The sequence below is a fragment of the Erythrolamprus reginae genome, chromosome 4 (assembly GCF_031021105.1).
Source record: "Erythrolamprus reginae isolate rEryReg1 chromosome 4, rEryReg1.hap1, whole genome shotgun sequence".
Lineage (NCBI taxonomy): Eukaryota > Metazoa > Chordata > Lepidosauria > Squamata > Dipsadidae > Erythrolamprus > Erythrolamprus reginae.
In genome coordinates, this window is record NC_091953.1 from 24,707,537 (window position 1) to 24,730,106 (window position 22,570).

A 22,570-nucleotide genomic window follows, 5' to 3' on the forward strand; every position below is an offset into this window, starting at 1 on the left:
ATTGTAACAAAATTATTAAAGGTAGTATAATAATTACAAAATAATTGAAGCTTATTTGATGGTGGCTTGCTGTGTTGTTGTGAAAGTCAGTCCCATATTCCAGAGCTGTAGCTATAGTCCCTCCCCTCACTTCCCTTCCCTTCCCTATCCTACCTTACCTTATCTTACCTTACTTTACTTTCTTCTTCCTTTCTTTTCCTCTTCTTCCTTTCCTTTCCTTCTTTTCTTCCCTTTTCTTTCCTTTCCATTCCTTTCTTCTTCCTGGACTAGATTAATTGCTGTCGGACAAAAATGGTCCAGGGGCCAAGATTTCTCCATGGACCACGAAACGTTTTTCATGGACCACCAGTGGTCCACGGGCCACACATCAGTGACCTGTGCTCTAAAGTGCTTTGTAATTGTCTCCCAGAAATCAAAAGTGATGGTAGAAGACTAACCAGTAGTTTTCCAGTACATCCAAATCCAGAGAGGCCCCAGTAAGGTCTGACTACCAAAGCTTCCTTTGAAATGTCTGCAGAATCCCATTCCACTGTGAGTAATTGATCATCCTGACTGGCCATGAGTTTTAGTAGGATTTTTCTCTATAAGTTACCAATACAAGAAGCAACCATTGTTTTCCACTTATTGCCACAGAGTAAGACTGAACATGGGCCCATACCTGTATTCAGATTACCTTACTGATCCACTGACACTCTCGGTCAATGATGGTGAACCCTTTTTCCCCTCAGGGTCCGAAAGAGCGTGGGTTTATGCTATTGTGCATGCATGAGTGCCCCCACACATAATTCAATGTCTGGGAAGGGTGAAAACGGCTTCTCTTGCCCCCCGGAGGCCCTCTGGAGGCCGGAAATGGGCGTTTCCCAACTTCTGGTGGGCCCAGTAGGCTCGTGTTTTGCCCTCCCCAGGCTCCAAAGGCTTCCCTGGAGCCAGGGGAGGGTAAAAACGCCCCCCCAGAGCCTCTGTGTGAGCCACAAATCAGCTGGCTGGCACACACCTGCACGTTGGAACTGAGCTAGGGCAACGGCTCGCGTGCCAGCAGATATGGCTCCTTGTGCCACCTGTGCCATAGGTTCACCATCACTGCTCTAGATGTGGTTTCCACTGCTTTATTTCTAAAGACTCTAAGAATCCAAGGGACCACCTAGATAGAATTGGCCTACAAAGATGAGTGACTTTCAGAGGGATGATTTTGTCCCGGGCCCAAGTTGCCTCATTTTATTGATTGATTGATTGATTGATTGGACTTATATGCTGCCCTTCTCCGAAGACTCATGGTGGCTCACAACATATAAAAGAATACCAAACAGTTTGAAAGCCCAATATTAAAAGTAATCTAAAAACCCACCTTATAAAACCATGCAACCACACTCCTTCACACCACAGTCATACTAACAGCTGGAGCAAGATGTTAGAGCTCATGATACCAGCAGCAAGTCAGGCCTTCAACGTATTCACCCTCCTATTTATCACTGAACTCCCCAGATTATACCAAACCTAAACTGGCCCATGATCTCACACAGCAGCTTTATGTGAGCCGAGGTGGCGCAGCAGGTAGAGTGCAGTACTGCAGGCCACTAAAGTCAGCAGTACTGTATAAATCTCATCACCAGCTCAAGGTTGACTCAGCCTTCCATCCTTCCGAGGTGAGTAAAATGAGGACCCGGATTGTGGGGGCAATATGCTGGCTCTGTTAAAAAGTGCTATTGCTAACATGTTGTAAGCCGCCCTGAGTCTAAGGAGAAGGGCGGCATTAAAACATCGAATAAAATAAATAATAAAATAAAATATCAAGAATGTGTAACTTCATATTATTCAAAGCATTTTATTTGCATATTTAGCTGAAGTGGGTACTAGGCTGGGTAAAACCATAAAGAAGTTTTGTGGGGAAAATTTCTTCTTCATTTTGTGCATGTGTGTTTGTATATTGTTGATATCAGATAAATGAAGTTACACAGGTACCTTCTCTTCATTTGGAGGAAGCTTCTATTCAGAGCTACTTGAGTTTACATAACTGATTTGAAAGCGCTTGGACAAATTGTTCACACTGCTGAATAGCCTTTGTGCCTATTTGGCTACACATTAGCTCCACAATTTCTCTTAATCATGGGATGCATACAGATCAGTCTTCCCAGTATTGCTTTTGGTATGTTTTTGGTTATCTGTTTTGTTAATACAAATCACACATATCCCAAGTCCGTTATCAATAGAAGAAAAGGGAACCCAAAAGCAAATGTCTATGGAGATTCTTAGTCACCCAGGTCATGGTTGTCCCAAAGTTGCTTTTTCAACTTCACTTTCTTCAATGGGTGAGCAGTGTGGTCGGGCGGTAGGAAAAGCAAGTAGGATGCTTGGCTGCATAGCTAGAGGTATAACAAGCAGGAAGAGGGAGATTGTGATCCCCTTATATAGAGCGCTGGTGAGACCCCATTTGGAGTACTCTGTTCAGTTCTGGAGACCTCACCTACAAAAAGATATTGACAAAATTGAACGGGTCCAAAGACGGGCTACAAGAATGGTGGAAGGTCTTAAGCATAAAACGTATCAGGAAAGACTTAACGAACTCAATCCGTATAGTCTGGAGGACAGAAGGGGAAAGGGGGGACATTATTTTACTGAAAGAGTAGTAGATCCTTGGAACAAACTTCCAGCAGACGTGGTTGGGAAATCCACAGTAACTGAATTTAAACATGCCTGGGATAAACATATATCCATTGTAAGATAAAATACAGGAAATAGTAAAAGGGCAGACTAGATGGACCATGAGGTCTTTTTCTGCCGTCAGTCTTCTATGTTTCTATGATCGAAACATTTAAATATGTTAAAGGGTTAAATAAGGTCCAGGAGAGAAGTGTTTTTAATAGGAAAGTGAACACAAGAACAAGGGGACACAATCTGAAGTTAGTTGGGGGAAAGATCAAAAGCAACATGAGAAAATATTATTTTACTGAAAGAGTAGTAGATCCTTGGAACAAACTTCCAGCAGACGTGGTTGGTAAATCCACAGTAACTGAATTTAAACATGCCTGGGATAAACATATATCCATTGTAAGATAAAATACAGGAAATAGTATAAGGGCAGACTAGATGGACCATGAGGTCTTTTTCTGCCGTCAGTCTTCTATGTTTCTTAAGAAAAGGCACCTTTGTGAACCCAAAGTAACTTATTTAATTTTCATAAGTTGCCTTCATATTGAACTTAGTCACAGAAATATACTGCTTTAGTTCTAAAACATCCTTCCTTAACGCTGGTGTTTTTTCATCATGAAAGTATGAGATCTTTACTATGCATTTATAGTCTGCTGACAGAAAGTTTCTGATGCTTCCTTAGTTATCTTAACTTTTAACATTTTAATGCATCTTGCTGTTCCCAAATTGACACACTTTAGCTCTGCATTATTGATTGCACAATGTAGTGGTATTTAAAGAAAGGAGGCACTTATGGGGAATGTGTTGTATGACATAGTTGTTACTATTGTTGGTTTCTGCATAATCGTTTTCCTTTAGTATTAGGAAGCATTTTATTCGCACAAAAAAGGCTTCCAAGTTTTTATTTGTTTATTAAATTTGTTTTTGATTCCAGTATTTATTTCTTGAGTGCTTTTGTGATGTTAGTCCTGGTTATTAAAGTAGACTACTATACAGCGTCCAAAGATTTATCTCCCCATAACACCAGAAAGAAGTTGAACCACTATAGCAATGGTCCCCAACCTTTTGGCTTCACAGACAAATGGCAGTGGGAAGAAGGGATGATTTTATGGGTGTGCCTGCTGTTCGTACAAATGGAACTTCACACGCTTGCCCACCGCTTGAGTGGCCCAATTCCCAATGGACTGCAGTCCAGTACTGGCCAATGGACCGGGGGTTGGGGACCCTTGCAGTAAGGGTCAATACTTAATCCTTTCTGGTAGCCATTAGGAAACCATGATTGATAATACTGAATGCCACTGAGAAAGAGTGTGCCATTCCTAATACCGGTTCGGGCATGCCGGTTGTTCTGGTTTCTGGCTAGAACTTTGGTTAATTGGAAATAAGGTTTGCTGAATGCAGAGATTGATAAAGCAAAACCACCATCTTTATTCCTTCTCTCCTCCGTTATCAAACTACGTCATGTGCAGGCAAATTCTTTCATCTCATTCCTTCATGATAAAAAGCACAAAAAACATCCTTCCAGCACTCCTCCCTTATCTTAAGATTTATGGCTAGGCAGCATAGTCCAAAGCAATAAAATCAGCTATTAAGATACACAAAAAAGGCTTAGCTTACTTCGCAGCCGCATCGTGTCACGTCCATTGAATTTATAGCAACATTGAAAACTCCACCTTTCTCCACTGGCACCCGAACGTGATGAATTAATCACTTAAGTAATTAACCCGTTCCTCCCCTTAATATTTCTTCCCTGACACTTGTTCTCTTCGTCTTAGTAAACGTCTGAAATGCGGAATTAGCATCTATTATCTGTCTCTTCTTCACTGGAGTCTGGGCTCATAGAAACGTCCTGTGGCTGGCCTCCCCCTTGCTGTGCTGCCTGTAAATCAGGACCTGCCACTAATTCATAAACACTATCTGAATCAGAATCTGCAAAATCTTCAAACTGACCAGGGGTATATACAACACCGATAGCGGCAGCCGGTAGTTCAGAGAACCAGTGATTAAGTAGCGTGAGACTCTGCCCACTCTCCTGGACGTCACCAGTTCCTTGTTTTTTACACTCTGTGCATGTGTAAAGCTTTCTGAGCATGTGCAGAGGGTGCAAAAGCATGTTTGACGGTGGTGTAACGTACACGCTTCTGAATTGGTAAGGAAGGTAAGTAGATTTCACCACTGTCCTAATCAGTTACTATCACAGTCATCCACGTGTGAGTGATACACTTTGTATTCCACAAACACACATCCTGATTGGAAACGATCCAAATAATCTGCCTCTAAAGAAAATCTGTGATTAAAGCCCAATCATGTTTTCAACAACCCTGCCTAAAATTGTGTGATAATTGTCTGACACCATTAAGTATAATTCTTCCCTACTGATGAAAAACCAGGATATAGTCTTTATAAACAGCCACTTGCAAGCTCTTTTGTTATCAGTAAAGACACCAGTTTGCCAGGTCATAGAAAGGCAATAAGACAATGAACAAGACCCCTATGCAATTATTGTTGAGGATATATATATATGTCAGGGAATATGTCAGTTAATGGAATTCATGTAACCTGAACCTTTACTTCTTAATAAATTAATACATCCTTGCCAGCGAGATCCTGGAAGAATCATAGTTGGAAAAAGAATTACAGGCATATGGGGTTTGTCTTCTCTATAAGCTTGCTTCTTACTTTCAGTAAACCAGAATATGCCTTGAGCTGAAAATATTGATTCTGTATCAGGATTTGCAGATTCAGTGCATTAGCGGTTAGGTTATCTTTATTTCACTTGATAGTGGTTATTTCTGCCTCCAAGTCCCATTTTATTCTCCAGTGAAGCCATCTTCTGTAAAAGGAACTGCAGTCATCTGGCAAAATGATTGTCTGTGTGCGAGTTCACTAAACTTTGTGGTTTGGCCATCAGATGATGACCATAGACAACTGTTAAGACTGGCAGAAGTTGTATAGACAAAATTGCTGAATAAACCAGTACTGTATGTTCTTCTCACCAAGTGGTATTTAGGAGTATATTATTATGTCATGTCATGTCATGTTATATTATGTTATATTGTCATAGGGGTCAAATAAGCAATGAAGAAACAATCCATATTAATAAAAATCTTAGGTTACAAGCAACAAGTGGCATTGGACCAGAGTACCTCCGGTACCGCCTGCTACTGCACGAATTCCCACAGAGTTGGCCTTCTCCAAGTCCCGTCGACTAAACAATGTCATCTGGCGGGCCCCAGGGGAAGAGCCTTCTCTGTGGCGACCCCGGCCCTCTGGAAACAACTCCCCCCGGAGATTAGAATTGCCCCCACCCTCCTTGTCTTCCGTAAACTACTTAAGACCCACCTATGCTGCCAGGCATGGGGGATTTGAAACATCTTCCCCCAGGCTCATTATAATTTATGTTTGGTGTGTATGTGCTGTTTGGTTTTTTAATTATGATAGGGTTTTTAGTTATTTTTAATATTAGATTTGTGCCATTATGATATTGTTTTTATCGTTGTTGTGAGCCGCCCCGAGTCTTCGGAGAGGGGCGGCATACAAATCTAATACATTGAATTGAATTGAAGTTACAGTCATATAGTCCTAAGTGGGAGGAAAAGGATGATAGGAATGATGAGAAAAAACTAGTAGAAATAGAAGTGAAGACTTAGTAAAAAGTTTGACAGTGTTGAGGGAATAATTTGTTTAGTAGAGTGATGGCGTTTGGGGGAAAAACTGTTCTTGCGTCTAGAACTGGAGCAACGTTTCCCACTTATTTGCAAATGTTGGCTTTTAGTATTTTTAGCAGGGGAATTGCCTGTTTTCAAAGGGAGCTGCTTACTTTGATTTTGGAGCAGTGTGTCATTAAGCAGTACTTCTGATAGGAAGGAGACATACTGATAGCAGTCATTCATACAAGAAGCAGCAGGGAGCATCCTCTCAAGACTTTGTAATTGCGCTGCATCTTTTATTACTCATTATGGTACAAACTATTACACTTGTGCTAAATGTCTAAGAAGTAGCAGAATTGCTTGTATTATTATCAGTCCCTGGTGGGTAAGAAGTAATTTTGCTGCAAGGTCAATGCTGTGATTTATTTTTTCCCCTCAGGTAGGTAGTATTTTTCAGAACTTGATAAGTAGAGTTGAGGTATCACTCATAAGAATCTCACCGTTGAAAGCCAACACTTGAAATCTTAAAAGTGGAGGGGAATGATATACAAAGAGCACATGTGATCAAATGCAATCAGCAAAATCTTGCCACATTTGGCAATTAAGATAATGCATAAAAACCCTAAGGGAAAAAAATCTTGCTAGTTAAGGAATTAAGAGAGATATAGAAATTTGCTTTGCATATAGCTAAGCTGAGTATCTGTGTACTTTTAATAACATATATGAAGATAAGCCAGTATTTGGCTAATAAATTCTAACTCCACATTTAAGGTTGGTACGCAGGGGTGGGCAGCAGGCAGGATGGGGTGGAACGCAGTTCCACCGGTAGAAATGAAGATGCGTGCGCAGCTCCAGCTGATCGGCGGCTGTCACTTCCTGGATTACTGGTCTCGGCTCAAGTCTCCTTTTTTCCCCTGTTGCTGCATCTGCGCTCCTTGCTTTTTTCTTCTTTCCTCCTTCCTGGCCTTGGATGAGCTTCCCTCTCTCCTGCTTGGCTCCCCTCCAGCTTTACGTGGCCACCTTTTGCCTGCGGTGCAAGCAAGGTGGCAGCGACGCTGGCAGCATTTATGCTTTTGGCAACACCCGTTTGTCTAGCTACCCAGCCTGAGGTGGGTGGGTGGGACCCAGGAAGGAGAGCATGGGAAACGTGAAGCAAATTGTCACCCCAGCGAGCGACATTGTTAAGGTTGTAAGTCGAGGACTTAACAGTTCACTTGAACGATGGGGATCGTTCAAGCCATTCCCAGCTGGTCACATGGCCAGTGAGCCACTCCTACCCAGTCACATGACCATTAAGCCACACCCACAGCATGGCAGTAAAAAATTTGGCTTCCCATTACTTTTGGTATGTATTCACTAGATATGCCTCTTTTGTTCCTTGTGCTCAATGTTGTGTTGAAAGGAGAGGTTTTGTGAGAACAGCAGCGAGAAATCCTTACCTGGACAGAATTCAATTCAATTCAATTTATTAGATTTGTATGCCGCCCCTCTCCGAAGACACGGGGCGGCTCACAACAATAATAAAAACAGTATAACAATGGAACAAATCTAATATTAAAATTATATTAAAAAACCCCAACAATTTAAAAACCATACAACACATACATACCAAACATAAAATATAAGAAAGCCTAGGGGAGATGTCTTAATTCCCCCATACCTGGCGATATAGGTGGGTCTTGAGTAACTTGCGAAAGACAAGGGGGCCATTCTAATCTCCGGGGGGGGGGAGTTGATTCCAGAGAGCCAGGGCCGCCACAGAGAAGGCTGTTCCCCTGGGGCCCGCCAAACAACATTGTTTGGTCGACGGGACCCGGAGAAGGCCAACTCTGTGGGACCTTATCGGCTGCTGGGATTCGTGCAGTAGAAGGCAGTTCCGGAGGTATTCTGGTCCAATGCCATGAAGGGCTTTAAAGGTCATTACCAACACTTTGAATTGTGACCGGAAACCGATCGGCAGCCAGTGCAGGTCACGGAGTGTTGTAGAAATCTAGGTAGCCCCACGATAGCTCTCGCGGCCACATTCTGCACGATCTGAAGTTTCCGAACACTTTTCAAAGGTAGCCCCATGTAGAGAGCGTTGCAGTAGTCGAACCTCGAGAATACAGTTGTCCTTGACTAACAACCAGGAGTGGTATTCACTTACCTTCCCTACCCGCTTGCAAATGTGAGCATGCACAGCCCTCCGCATATGTGTTTTACTCGCAAGCACACCTTCCACAAATGTGACCAGCCTCAAAAACGTGGCTAAATAGGAAAGGCATTATGTTTGGGCGAGTGAGTAGTGGGTCCATCTACAGTCACCGCTACCAGTTCACCCAAATTGGCAGAATACCACCTCTGCTTACAACCATTCCATTTAGTGACCATTTGAAGTTAGAACGTGACTTAGGACAGTTTTTCACACTTACAACCTTTGCATGGTCACATGATCAAAATGTGGATGCTTCGAAACGGGTTCATATTAATTTGAACTGCTGCAGAATCCTGGGGTCATATGATTTGCAACTTCTGAAAAGCAAAGTCAAGGGGGACATCAAATTCACTTTAACTGTGTTACTAATAATAAGTAATGTTGTAAAATGTGGCAAAACTCATTTAACAACTGTCTTACTTAGCTACTGAAATTTTGGACCCAATTGTAATCCTAGTCTTCGGAGAGGGGCGGCATACAAATCTAAGTAATAATAAATAAATAATAAATAAATAATAAATAAATAAATAAATCATGGACTAATTGTATTCTCCATAGTGCTTGAAAGCAGGAAATTTAGTCATAAATTAAGGTAATATGTCAGGAGGTAACTTATCAGAACTATTTTTTTATTGTGGAAACTTTCTGAAATAGTTGTCATGTACTACTACATTCCAAAAATTGTAGTCACTACTAAACTGAAATTAAAGTAGAGCCACGTAAAAGTATAATATACAGTGGTACCTCTACTTAAGAACTTAATTTGTTCCATGACCAGGTTCTTAAGTAGAAAAGTTTGTAAGTAGAAGCAATTTTTCCCATAGGAATCAATGTAAAAGCAAATAATGCGTGCCAACCCATTAGGAAAGAAATAAAAGCTCAGAATTTGGGTGGGAGGAGGAGGAAGAAGAAGAGGAGGAGGACAGTCACTGCTCAGAGCGAAGGGAGTGTTTCTTTTCTCTGGGCACCTAAAGGTTTATTCCCGCTCCAAGTGCCCAGGGAAAGGAAAATGCTTTGTTCGCTCTGGACTGCCAAAGCCTCCTTAAGCACCACCAAAAGGCTCCTCTGGCAGCCCAGAAAAGCCCGAGATGGCCGGGATTAAAGGGGGAAGGGCAGGAAACTGGCCGGGCCTTCGTGTCACTCTCAAATTTCCTGGGAAATTTTTCTGGGCTCAGGTTCATAAGTAGAAAATGATTCTTAAGCAGAGGCAAAAAAATCTTGAACACCCGGTTCTTATCTAGAAAAGTTCTTAAGTAGAGGCGTTCTTAAGTAGAGGTACCACTGTAGTTTGTATACATGTATGTGTATATATGTTATCTCTGGTACTAATTTCTGTAGCTAAGAATCAAAACATGTCAATGACGACTTCCCATGCTTCATCCCCTCCCTTCCTCCAGGCTCCTTTTGAAACAAAGGTATTTCCATGTAAAAATCCCATGAGGCATAAAAACGCCACATAGGAATTTTCTATTGGTGAGGTATGAGGATGATAAAATACCTTGGCGATATTAACATGGGAACAGAGGTATTAAAGTCCTTTTTCCTTTACCTTTCTTTGTTCAAGCTTCCCAAGTGGTTACACTCATGGGAGCTGTTTCTTGAAGCGTTCCAGGGTTAACATCTGACTTGTAGCATCCAAATCAAAACCAATGAGAACCTGAAGGTGTTCTATCTTATGATTGTGTCTGTTGAGTCTATAACTATGCCACCATTTATATTAGCAGTATTTATATTAAAAAAACCAAAGTTAAGAATCTTGCGATGAACATGCTGAAATTAATTTTTGCTTGCTATAAAAACAAAAGTTTCTAAATGATGCAGAGATTTGTGGAAACACATTAAGAGCTAGATGTTTCCAAAAACATAAACCTATAGAGATCTTTTAGCCTAGTGACAGCAAACGTTTTCCCCCGGGTGCCAAAAGCATGTGTGCATGTTCTGTCGTGCATGCGCGAATGTGTGAGTACCCACACACATAATTCAATACCTGGGGATGGTGGAAATGGCCTCTCCCTCCCTGAGGCCCTCTGGAGGCATGAAATAGCCCATTTGCCAAATTCTGGTGGGCCCGATAGGCCCATCTTTCACCCTCCAGAGGCAAAAATGCCCTACCCATCTACCCAGAGACTCTCCAGAAGCCAAAAATGCCCTCCCGAAGACTCCGGGCGAGCCGAAAATTAGCTGGCTGGCATGCACATGTACACTGGAGCTGAGCTAGGGCAACGGCTTGCATGCCAGCGGATATGGCTCCGCGTGCCACCTGTGACATCTGTGCCAAAGATTACTATTCTAGCCCAAAATTCTGCCCAAGACAGAAGTTGTCCGAACAATCCAAACAATTGATTGTCCAGCCTTTATTTGAAGCCTCCACTAATGCAGTTGCATGTTTTCAAGACAGAGGTTGGCTGTTCCATTGCTTAGGAGCTCAGAGAGTGAGAAATTCCTCCTTACTTCAAATTTGGAGCACTCTCTAAAGCTTTGCTGGCTGAGGAACTCTGGGAGTTGAAGTCCATAAGTCTTAAAGTTGTCAAGGTTGGAGACCCCTGCTCTAAAGCATGGGTGTCAAACTTCCCTTGTCACGTTGCTGTCGTGTAATGTTTCATGACGTTTCCCCCCTTTGTGGAGGTGGGATGGGTATGGCTTGTGCATGACACATCCGGCCCATGGGCCACCACCCCTGCTTTAAAGCTTCTCCCATTGGTTCATTCCCTGCTTTCAGACACCATGAAGAATAAATCTACAGCAGTGTTTTTCAACCAGTGTGCCGCGGCACACTAGTGTGCCACGAGACATGGTCAGGTGTGCCACGAAGCTCAGCAAGAAAGAGAAAGAGAGAGAGATAAAGAAAGCAAGAGAAAGAAAGAAAGCAAGAGAAAGAGAGAAAGAAAGAGAAAGAAAGAAAGAGAGAGAGAGAGAGAACGAAAGAGAAAGAAAGCAAGAGAGAGACAGAAAGAAAGAAAGAGAAAGAAAGCAAGGGAGAGAAAAAGAAAGCAAGAGAGAGAGAAAGAGAGGCAAGGAAGGAGGGAGAGATAGAAAGAGAGCAAAAAAGAGAGGAAGGAAGTAAGAGAGAAAGAGGGATGGAGAGCGAGAGAGGAAGGAAGGAAGAGAGAGAAAGAGGGAGAGAAATAGAGCGAAAGGGAGGAAGAGAGAGAGAGAATTTTTTTGTCCAAACTTTTTCTAGCCCCCCCACTCCCCCCCCGCTCAAGGTACCCCATTATTTTGTATATGTAAAAAATGTGCCGCAGCTCAAAAAAGGTTGAAAATCCCTGATCTACAGGTACTATATTTTTTGGAGTATAAGACACACCGGAGTTTAAGACGCACCTTAGTTTTTGAAGAGGGAAAAGAAACTGAATACCAGGTATTCATCCTTAGCCAGCACATTATTTTATCCCCTAGTTAGGGCTTAAAAAGCCCTTTATTTGGAGGGAGTAACAATGAAAGAGCTGGAAACATCATTAGCACCTGGAAAGAAACATTCGAAGCAAGTAGAGCAAAGGAAAAAAAACCCTGCAAAGACTTAGGGCTTGGGAAACATTGATTGCAGAGAGTAACAATGAAAGCCAGTAAGAGCTGGGAACATGGTTAGCACCTGGTTAGGGCTGGAAAGAAACTTATTTGGAGCAAGTTAGAGCAATGAAAAAACCTCTGCAAATACTTAGGGCTTGGAAAACATTCTTCACAGAGAGAAACAATGAAAGAGCCTGCAAGGTAACAGCTGGGAAGATTATTAGCAGCTAGTTAGGGCTGGGGGGAAAAAAGCTACATTCAGAGTATAAGATGCACCCAAATTATCAGCCTCTTTTATGTAGGAAAAAGGTGGGTCTCATACTCCGAAAAATATGGTAGTTCTTGGTTAACCATCACTTGTTCAGAGACTGACGTTAATAGGTGCTGAATGAGTGATGGTTATGACCAATTCTCAAAATTCTGACCATCCCAGAATTTTTAGTGATCTTGATCTGGGTGCTTGGCAACTAGTTCACACTGATAACAGTTGCATCATCCCAAGGTCACATGATCATCATTCGAACCTTTCCTTCTGGTTTGCCATAAGGAAAATTGATGGGGAAGCAGGCAGGAAGGTTGCAAGTAGCTCCCGTTAAGTCCTTTCCGTTCCCGCTGCTTTTTTTCATGAGGAGCCCGGTTGCCAAGTACAAGACCCTGAGGAGTCATTTCCTGTTCAGCACCAAAGTCATCTGCTTCTCATCTTCCTGCTATTTACACTTTTTTCTTACTACAGATGTTGGAAAATTGGAAGCAGGTTGGGCCCTAGTGTTCTAAACCCCTTAAGTTGTTTGCTCAAAATGTGGCCTGATCTAAAATGTCCAGCCACAGAGGTTTTAATGTTTTTGATTAGCATATTTATTGAGCTCTCTTTTTAAAGGCTTCCCATAAAACTGTTTTGTTCCAGGATATAATATTGACTTGCAAATTCACAAATAATCAGATATAGTTACTTCCTCTTCAATAATATATAGAAAGCTAGCTACCTAGCAATTCGATAAGATTTGTTTCATTAAATATATTTACGTTTTCTGCCCTGCAGTCCACACTCCGTGGCCTGCACTGGCTGCCGATCAGTTTCCGGTCACAATTCAAAGTGTTGGTTATGACCTATAAAACCCTACATGGCATCGGACCAGAATATCTTCGAGACCGCCTCCTGCTGCACGAATCCCACCGGTTAGGTCCCACAGAGTTGGCCTTCTCGGGATCCCATCGACTAAACAATGTTGGCTGGCGGGACCCAGGGGAAGAGCCTTCTCTGTGGCGGCCCCGGACCTTTGGAATCAACTCCCTCCAGAGATTCAAATAGCTCCCACCCTCCTCGCCTTCCGTAAAATGCTGAAGACCCACCTTTGTCACCAGGCATGGGGATAATTACCATCTTCCCCCCCCCCCCTTTTTTATTATGTTTTTGGCCTTACTGTATGATAGATGAAGTTGAATGTGTATGACTGCATAGTTAGGGGTTTTATTATGTTATTAATGCCTTCTTAAATGGATTTAATTTTTTTTATTATTAGATTTGTAATGTATTGTATTACTGTTATGCTGTGAGCCGCCCCGAGTCTTCGGAGAGGGGCGGCATACAAATCTAATAAACTAAACTAAACTAAACAATATTAAAAGTACACTTGAATACAATAAATCATAACAGTGGTGATGAATCTGCCAGCAGTATTTGGGATCTCAAGTGGTAAAAAAGAATAGGAATATTCTGCCGCACGAATCCCAGCGACCAGTTAGGTCCCACAGAGTGGGCCTTCTCCGGGTCCCGTCCACAAAACAATGCCGTCTGGCGGGACCCAGGGGAACAGTCTTCTCTGTGGCAGCCCTGACCCTCTGGAATCAACTCCCCTCAGAGATCAGGACTGCCCCACCTTCCTTGCCTTTTGCAAACTCCTAAAACCCCACCTTTGTCACCAGGCATGGGGAAATTGATTCCCCTTGGCCGCTCCGTTTTATGTATGATTTGTTTGGGTTGCATGAATGTTTTTAATCAAGGGCTTTTTAACTGTTCTGCTTTTTTTTTAAAAAAAATAATTTTTATTTACATATATATAATGAGAAAATAACAACAAACAGTACACTTACATAAAATACAGAAAACATAAAAAACAAGCAAGAGATATATTTCTTCTCTTCTCCTGTAGTGGAGACTGTTGACAGTGTCCTCTCTTCTTCTTCTTCTTTTTTTTTTAATTCTTGGCGGTGTTAGGACCAGTGGTTTGAGTTGTATATTGTTATAGTTAAATTCTTATGTTGTAAGTTCTTATCAAATAAACAAAACAAAAACTATATTTACTATTTAAGAAAATTGTTCTTTAAATTGTTTCTTTATCTCGCAGCACTATAAAGAGGTGTTCTTTTATTTAACCAAGTGTAAAACTCTTCCAATATTTGGTAGTATTTCGTTTTTTCTTTTTCTTTTAGTTCCATTGTTAGTTTATCTGCTTCAGCACAATCTAACATTTTTTAAATTAAATTTCGTTCATTTGGCATGTTTTCATTTTTCCAAAATTCTGCGATAGCTATTCTCGTTGATGTTATTAAATGTTGTATTAGGTAATAATGTTCTGCTTTTTTTAATCATTGGATTTGTATTTTGTGTTCCTGCTGCGAGCCGCTCCGAGTCTTCGGAGAGGGGCGGCATACAAATCTAATAAATGGATAGACAGATAGATAGACAGATAGACAGACAGACAGACAGACAGACAACTAACTAACTAACTAACTAACTAACTAACTAACTAACTAACTAACTAACTAACTAACTAACTAACTATTATTTTAGGAATATTTTAAGAGATGCCTGAACTAGAGCAAGGGCACTGTGATTATTTGGAGAGAGAAAGCATTCCAATAAATGGGTGCCACAACCAAAACAAATGATATTCCTGGATTATCATCTTGAGCTAATTAACCAAAATATTCTCTGTGAGACTTGGACCCATGTCTTCCCTGTACATTACATTAACTCTTGCTTTTATGTTGGAGGAGGATGAAAATAACGTTCTGTCCTTTCTTTTTACAGACATTGAAACATGCCCTTAATCAAAAGGAACATTGAACCTCGGCACTTATGCCAAGGAACTTTACCTGAAGGAATTACTAGCGAATTGGAATGTGTAACCAATAGTACTCTTGCTGCTATCATACGTCAGCTAAGCAGCTTAAGTAAGTTTCCTGAGTAGTTTTTAATGCTATTCTCTATTTTTTTCTGCTTATTTTTATATGGAAAATTGAAGAACACGAGGCATCTTTCGGGTTTATCCTAAGTTTTGGGAGGGGAACCCACCAAGCACATGTGCTGTGAAAGGAACAAAGAAAGTGAGAAGGAATAGAATAGAATAATATAGAATAGAATAGAATAGCAGAGTTGGAAGGGACCTTGGAGATCTTCCTGTCTAAACCCCTGCTTAGGCAGGAAACCTTACATCATTTCAGACAAATATCCAGCATCTTCTCAAACACCTCCAGTGTTGGAGCATTCACAACTTCTGGTGGCAAGCTGTTCCACTGATTAATTGTTCTAACTATCGGGAAATTTCTTCTTAGAGGAGTTGCTTCTCTCCTTGATTAATTTTCACCCATTGCTTCTTGTCCTCCGGTGCTTTGGAGAATAGCTTGACTCCTTCTTCTTTATGACAACCCGTGAGATATTGGAACACTGCTATCATGTCTCCCCTGATCCTTCTTTTCATTAAACTAGACCAGTGTTTCCCAACCTTGGCAACTTGAAGATATTTGGACTTCAACTCCCAGAATTCCCCAGCCAGCGAATGCTGGCTGGGGAATTCTGGGAGTTGAAGTTCAGATATCTTCAAGTTGCCAAGGTTGGGAAACACTGAACTAGACATACCAATTCCTGCAACTGTTTTTTATAGTTTTAGCCTCCAGTCCCCTAATCATTTTTGGATTAGAATCTGCCTAAATTTCATGTATTGGATGCCGTACTTTATAATTCCTTATTTTAAATGCCTAGTTTTTATAGATGAAGCTAGGAACATCAGGAAAAAAATATAAGGATTTTTGCTAGTAATCTATTCTGGCTTCATTGCTGTTTGTTTCTTCATGTCATTCTGGAGACTTTTAGCTGTCTTGGCCATTCAGAGATGTTATAAATTGCTATGTTATTTTGGAAGTTCCAGCTTCATTTTAAAGCATAATGAAGGATAATTTATGACTGATAAATAGAATTGCTTACAAAAAGCCATCAGGATGATGGTTAAAAACAATAATAACTTGAAGAATCCTTATAATATTCTTTTAAAATGTCAGAATACCACTGGGTTGTGTAAATTAGCATTATAAAATATTTGTCAGTAAGTAATAAACAAAAACATGTATTTCTAAGCTGAGGAACGTTATTCTGTTTTTTCTCTTTAGGCAAACATGCTGAAGACATATTTGGTGAATTGTTTAATGAAGCCAACAACTTTTACATCAGGGCAAATTCTCTTCAAGACAGGATTGACCGTCTGTCTGTCAAGGTTACTCAACTGGATTCAACTGTGGAAGAAGGTAGGCAGTTTCCCGCAAGTACAGTGGAACCCCGACTTACGAGTTTAATTGGTTCCGGAAGGAGGCTCGCACGTCGAACAGCTCGTATGTCGAAACATTGTTTCCCATAGGAAACAATGTAAAAGCGATTAATGCGTGCAAGCCCGAGGGCTGAGGGGAAAAGACGTCGGCTGAAGCGGGGAAGTTCGCCAGGAGTCAGCGGAAAAGCCGCGCGTGTGTTTTAAAACATCGGAGCCGGCATGGGGAGGCTCTCAATCAACCCCCGAGTCCGGGTTGGGGGCTCGGGGGCTGATTAAAAGCCTCCCCATGCCGGCTCCGATGTTTTAAAACACACGCACGGCTTTTCCGCTCGGAAGCAAAGCAAGCCAGCCCGGCTCTTCTCGGCTCGTATCTCGAATGTGAGCTCGTGAGTCGAGCAAAAATTTCTCTAATCTCGCAGCTCGTATCTCGAGTAGCTCGTAAGTAGAGCTGCTCGTATGTCGGGGTTCCACTGTATTATGTCAAAAGTGATACTGACACAAAGACGTGGTTACAATCAGCTGGCTGGACCTGAGAACATATGCCCCCCAATACGGCTCTGCATGCCACTTCTGGCACGTATGCCATAGGTTCATCATCATGGTTCTAGGCTGTCAAATTTGTGGCCCATGGCCCAGATGGATCATGCACTTCCCACATCCACACCTGGTTATCCAAGTGGAAAAAAGTCCTGATATGTCAGGTGATGTCGCCGTGACACCGCGAGTTTGACACCCTTCTTCAAGAATATGTCTTCATGTATTTTTAACTAGATTTTAGGGTTAGGGTTAGAGGACTCGCAAAACTGGAATAGTCTTTTAGGCCATTTTGTCCAATTTGTATTCAGTGTTTTGCTAGAATGTTTCTACTTTGTTCTGCCAGGCTCTCTGATAGGAGCCTCCCGAAAATTCAAGGATACAAATTTCAGACACACACACTTTTGAAAATTCAAAACGATGTTCTTTATCACAAAAGTCAAAATAAACTAAGCACTGTTTTTGTATTGCAAAGAGCACTCTTCCCAACACAATGAGGTATTCTGTACAATTTCCCTTAAGCAGTCATTAAGTACTTAGCCAGCAGCTGTGGAGAAACTTCACACCCCTTCTTCTTCCAACGAAGTGAGATACACACACACACTGCTCCGCTTTGGTTTCAAAGGCGTGAAAAAGCAACCAAGTCCAGCACACAAGATTCCTGACGATACTGCAACAGATATTCTTCCACAATGGCCAAACCCACATGCTGCTATTTATAGCAGCAGCCCTAATTACTGGAGCCCCACCCAAACACAGGTGGCCTCCCTTATTTCCTGTAATATGTTCTTACTAGGTCTCTTCCACGCATAATTCTGCACTTGTGTGGGTCCAAAATGTCATCATCTGAAGCTATAGAAGATAAGGAAGATTGACTGCCTTGGCTGTGTGCCAAGCCCTCCTCTGCCGAGTCACTCCCACCTTCTTCTTCGTCCGAGGAAACTAAACTCTGATCTGTCGGCAATAACACAGGCCTATGACATGTTGAATTTCCCCCTGCATCCACCTCCCCATTCCCTGGGGCAGGAGCTGGGCCAGAGCCAACCACAACATACTTTAATGGGAAAAACACTATTTCTGAAGAATTCATTGAATCTTAATAAGGAAATATTGCTATTAAAAAGGTAACACTAATATTAAAGAAATCAGCTATCCTATTATGACTGTTCCTATGAAAAGCATTAGGTCCTGATACACCTCAAAATCATTGAGATTAATAAAATAACTATGTTGTCTTTTCCTTTCCTTTTGTTTTTACAATAATTGTCAAAAGAGAGAGAAAAAGATAACGATAGGAATACACATATAAATAACATTCTGAATGACTTTGTATTTTAGTCTTAATTAGAACAGATTGTGTTTGTTCACAATCTTGTCTCAGATGTGGAGCGCACAATTCCTGTTGTCCATACAAAATGAGATGCATCAGCTGTAGCCATTTCTTCTTTCTTTTATTTGCTTTTGTTCATTTCATTTGCATTTGTATAGTCTGGAGGACAGAAGGAAAAGGGGGGACATGATCGAAACATTTAAATATATTAAAGGGTTAAACAAGGTCCAGGAGGGAAGTGTTTTTAATAGGAAAGTGAACACAAGAAGAAGGAGACACAATCTGAAGTTAGTTGGGGGAAAGATCAAAAGCAACATGAGAAAATATTATTTTACTGAAAGAGTAGTAGATCCTTGGAACAAACTTCCAGCAGACGTTGTAGATAAATCCACAGTAACTGAATTTAAACATGCCTGGGATAAACATATATCCATCCTAAGATAAAATACAGAAAATAGTATAAGGGCAGACTAGATGGACCAGGAGGTCTTTTTCTGCCGTCAGACTTCTATGTTTCTATGTTTCTATTTTGTGAATAACTACTCTCTTATATGGCAATTTCTCCCTTCTTTTTGTCAACAGTTTCATTGCAAGATATTAATATGAAGAAAGCATTCAAAAGTTCTACAATACAGGATCAACAGGTTGTTTCAAAGAGCAGCATTCCTAATCCTATAGCTGATATTTACAATCAGAGTGACAAACCACCCCCACTGAATATTCTTACATCATACAGGTATTGTAATTTGAAATGGATAAATCTGACACAGATTTATTTATTTATTATTATTATTTATTAGATTTGTATGCCGCCCCCCTCCGAAGACTCGGGGCGGCTAACAACAATAAAAAGACAATGTAACATATCTAATATTAAAAATAATCTAAAAAACCCCAATTTAAGAGACCAATCATACAAACAAGCACACCATGTATAAATTCTATAAGCCTAGGGGGAAGGGAAAAAATTTCAGTTCCCCCATGCCTGACGACAGAGGTGGGTTTTAAGAAGCTTGCGAAAGGCAAGGAGGGTGGGGGCAACTCTGATATCTGGGGGGAGCTGGTTCCAGAGGGTCGGGGCCGCCACAGAGAAGGCTCTTCTCCTGGGTCCCGCCAAATGACATGGTTTAGTCGACGGGACCCGGAGAAGGCCAACTCTGTGGGACCTAACCGGTCGCTGGGATTCGTGCGGCAGAAGGTGGTCCCGGAGATGAAGGTAATATGTCAATATTTGTACTGAATAATGAACAGCATAATGAAACTTCATATACTCAGATAAATAAATACTTTGAAATCCGCTTAAGTTTTCCTGATGAGTAACAAATCTTTGGGCTCTTATTAACCACATAGAGCAGGGGTGTCAAACTCAAGTCTTGGGTTGCAAAGATGGAATCTTTGAAGGTGAGAAAACAGAGAGCGATAGGAAAAAAACATACTCTTTCTAATAAAGATAATTGAAGGTGATGAAACAGAGCTCTCTGTTTTCTCGCCTTCAATCACCTTCATTTTTATTTCATTAGAAAGAGCACATTTTTCCCATCATATATGTTGTTTTTGTGATGGTTTATTTTCAAATAAGGCTGCAAAAATCAGTCAAGTGGACACCTGGTCTACTTGACAAAGAATGATCCTATAGACATATCCTGAAAATCTTTCCCAGGGGTTTTATAACTATTTTAGCAAGTGTTAGTCTGTTGTGTTATTTCTCGACTGTAGGTTCCTCTACTACAGATACTACTCAGATAATTCTGTTATAAATTAAACAAACAAACAAATAAAGAAATAAATGCTTTTGGGCTTGGCAACAGTAATTGACTGCTGCCCCCATAGGGAGTAGGAAGACACAGTGGGGGTAGTAAGTTTATGCACTATTTATTGAATACTTAATAGTTTTTTGTTGTTCTTCCTTCTCTAGTACCTCAATATGATCCTTAATTAATTTTAAAACAGGAAATAATTAAATAGTATGTTTTTACCCATAAACACTTTAATCATTTTAATCATCTAGAACTGAACGTTTATTACAATTAAAGAAAATCGAGCTACTTGCCTAATCTGTTATCATACTGAACTTTGTGAGTTCAGTACAAAACCTTAAAATGTTACTGTGCTTCTCAAAAAATAATGCTGTCTATCATTTGTCCTTTTTGTGGCTATTCAAATAATGTGACTTAATCAACTGAAAAAAATAGTCCATGCACCTATTTGAAAACTTATCTTGGTCAGTAAGCCACTCCCAACTAGTAACATGACTTTTAAGCCACCCCCCCGATCGCATGATTGTCAAGTCACTCTCACCTGGTCACATGGCTGGCAAGCCACTCCTACCCAGTCACATGGCTGGCAAGCCACTCCTACCCAGTCACATGGCTGGCAAGCCACTCCTACCCAGTCACATGGCTGGAAAGCCACTCCTACCCAGTCACATGGCTGGAAAGCCACTCCTACCCAGTCACATGGCTGGCAAGCCACTCCTACCCAGTCACATGACCATCAAGCTACACCCACAAAATAAACCACTCCCACAATGTGGCAGTAAAAATTTTGGCAGCCCATCACTGGTTGGCAACTATGTCATTAAGTGATTTGGCTATTGCCTGAAATGTGTTGAGTTTTTCCATATTCATGCTTCTTACATTCCCACTATAATTATGTCTTCCATTTTGGGTTCCATTTTCATTTCTATGGCTTCCATTTTCATATCCTGCATGGTAAAGTTAGCAATTATATTTCCTGAAGGTTTTAATTTAGCCAGATTACAATCATCATTGATAATCGGAAAAATCCCCAGCTCTTCCTCTGCAGCACCCTCTTATTATATTTTTATCCCACTTGTTTGTATGTATATTTTGGTCATTCAACATGGCAATCACACCTAATATGCCTGCTTCTTAATTCCTCCACAACCACAAGTTTGTGAAGGTTGGGTGGTGAGAGCTATATGATCTGAAGAGCTCATTATTTGGTGCTATATCTATACTATATCTGGCATCGGACCAGAATATCTCCGGGACCGCCTTCTGCCGCATGAATCCCACCGACCGGTTAGGTCCCACAGAGTTGGCCTTCTCTGGGTCCCGTCGACTAAACAATGTCGTTTGGGGGGACCCAGGGGAAGAGCCTTCTCTGTGGCGGCCCCAACCCTCTGGAACCAGCTCCTCCTGGAGATTAGAACTGCCCCCACCCTCCTTGCCTTTCGTAAGCTCCTTAAAACCCACCTCTGCCGTCAGGCATTGGGGAACTGAGACATCTTCCCCAGGCCCATACAGTTTATGCATGGTATGTTTGTGTGTATGTTTGTTTTTAATAATGGAGTTTCTAGTGTTTATTAAATTATTAGATTTGTTGTACATTGTTTTATTGTTGTGAGCCACCCCGAGTCTACGGAGAAGGGCGGCATACAAATCTAATAAATTATAATAATAATAATATCCATGTGGACATTTTTGGCAAAATATAGGATGCCTTACCATTGCTTTCTCCAATATGAAGATACGACTTTCCCATTGTCACTGAAGTGATTATTATCTTCCCACATTACTTCTACCCAGTATAGGTGCCCATTTGCTTTAGCTGGGAACTTAAATGATTTGGGAGTCTGTTGAAGTTAGATAATTTTTGCATACTCTCCCAGCATTCTTCACTCATCCCTCCCAGTAAGGCCTACCCACACTACAACAAGGCACCAGCACACAATCTGATGGCAGCATAAATGGGGACCTCCATTAATTGTATCCCCATAGCAGGGGTGGGCAGCAGGCAGAACGGGATGGAACGCAGTTCTACCAGCGGAAATTTATTTATTTATTTATTGGATTTGTATGCCGCCCCTCTCTGAGGACTCGGGGCAGCTCACAACATAAATAAAGCTGTGTGCCAAGCTCCTACCCTCCCGTCCTCCTCCTCCTCCTCGGAAAGCAGCAGGGAGACCAGCATCGGCAGGAGTTGCAGGGGCCCCATTTCCTCCCCCTTCTTTTCTCAACATTGGATTGACACCCGTTTGCCTAGCTACCCAGCCTGAGGCAGGGGGCAACTCAGGAAGGAGAGTGCGGGAAACTCGAAGCAAATTGTCACCCCAGAGAGCGACACTGGTGAGGTTGTAAGTCGAGGACTTAGCAGTTCACTTGAATGATGATGATCGTTCAAGCCACTCCCACCTGGTCAC

At 41.5% G+C, this 22,570-nt stretch overlaps 1 protein-coding gene across 1 annotated transcript in view; it reads left to right on the forward strand.

Annotated features, from left to right (window-relative positions):
- The window catches only part of WASF3 (WASP family member 3), a 45,841-nt gene that overhangs the window by 6,594 nt on the left and 16,677 nt on the right, over nt 1-22,570 (forward strand). Inside the window, exons 2-4 of the mRNA XM_070751690.1 lie at nt 15,032-15,174; nt 16,387-16,521; nt 18,988-19,141. Of these exons, the coding sequence (XP_070607791.1) occupies nt 15,042-15,174; nt 16,387-16,521; nt 18,988-19,141 (422 nt within the window). The 5' untranslated portion in view covers nt 15,032-15,041. The remainder of the gene's footprint in view (nt 1-15,031; nt 15,175-16,386; nt 16,522-18,987; nt 19,142-22,570) is intronic.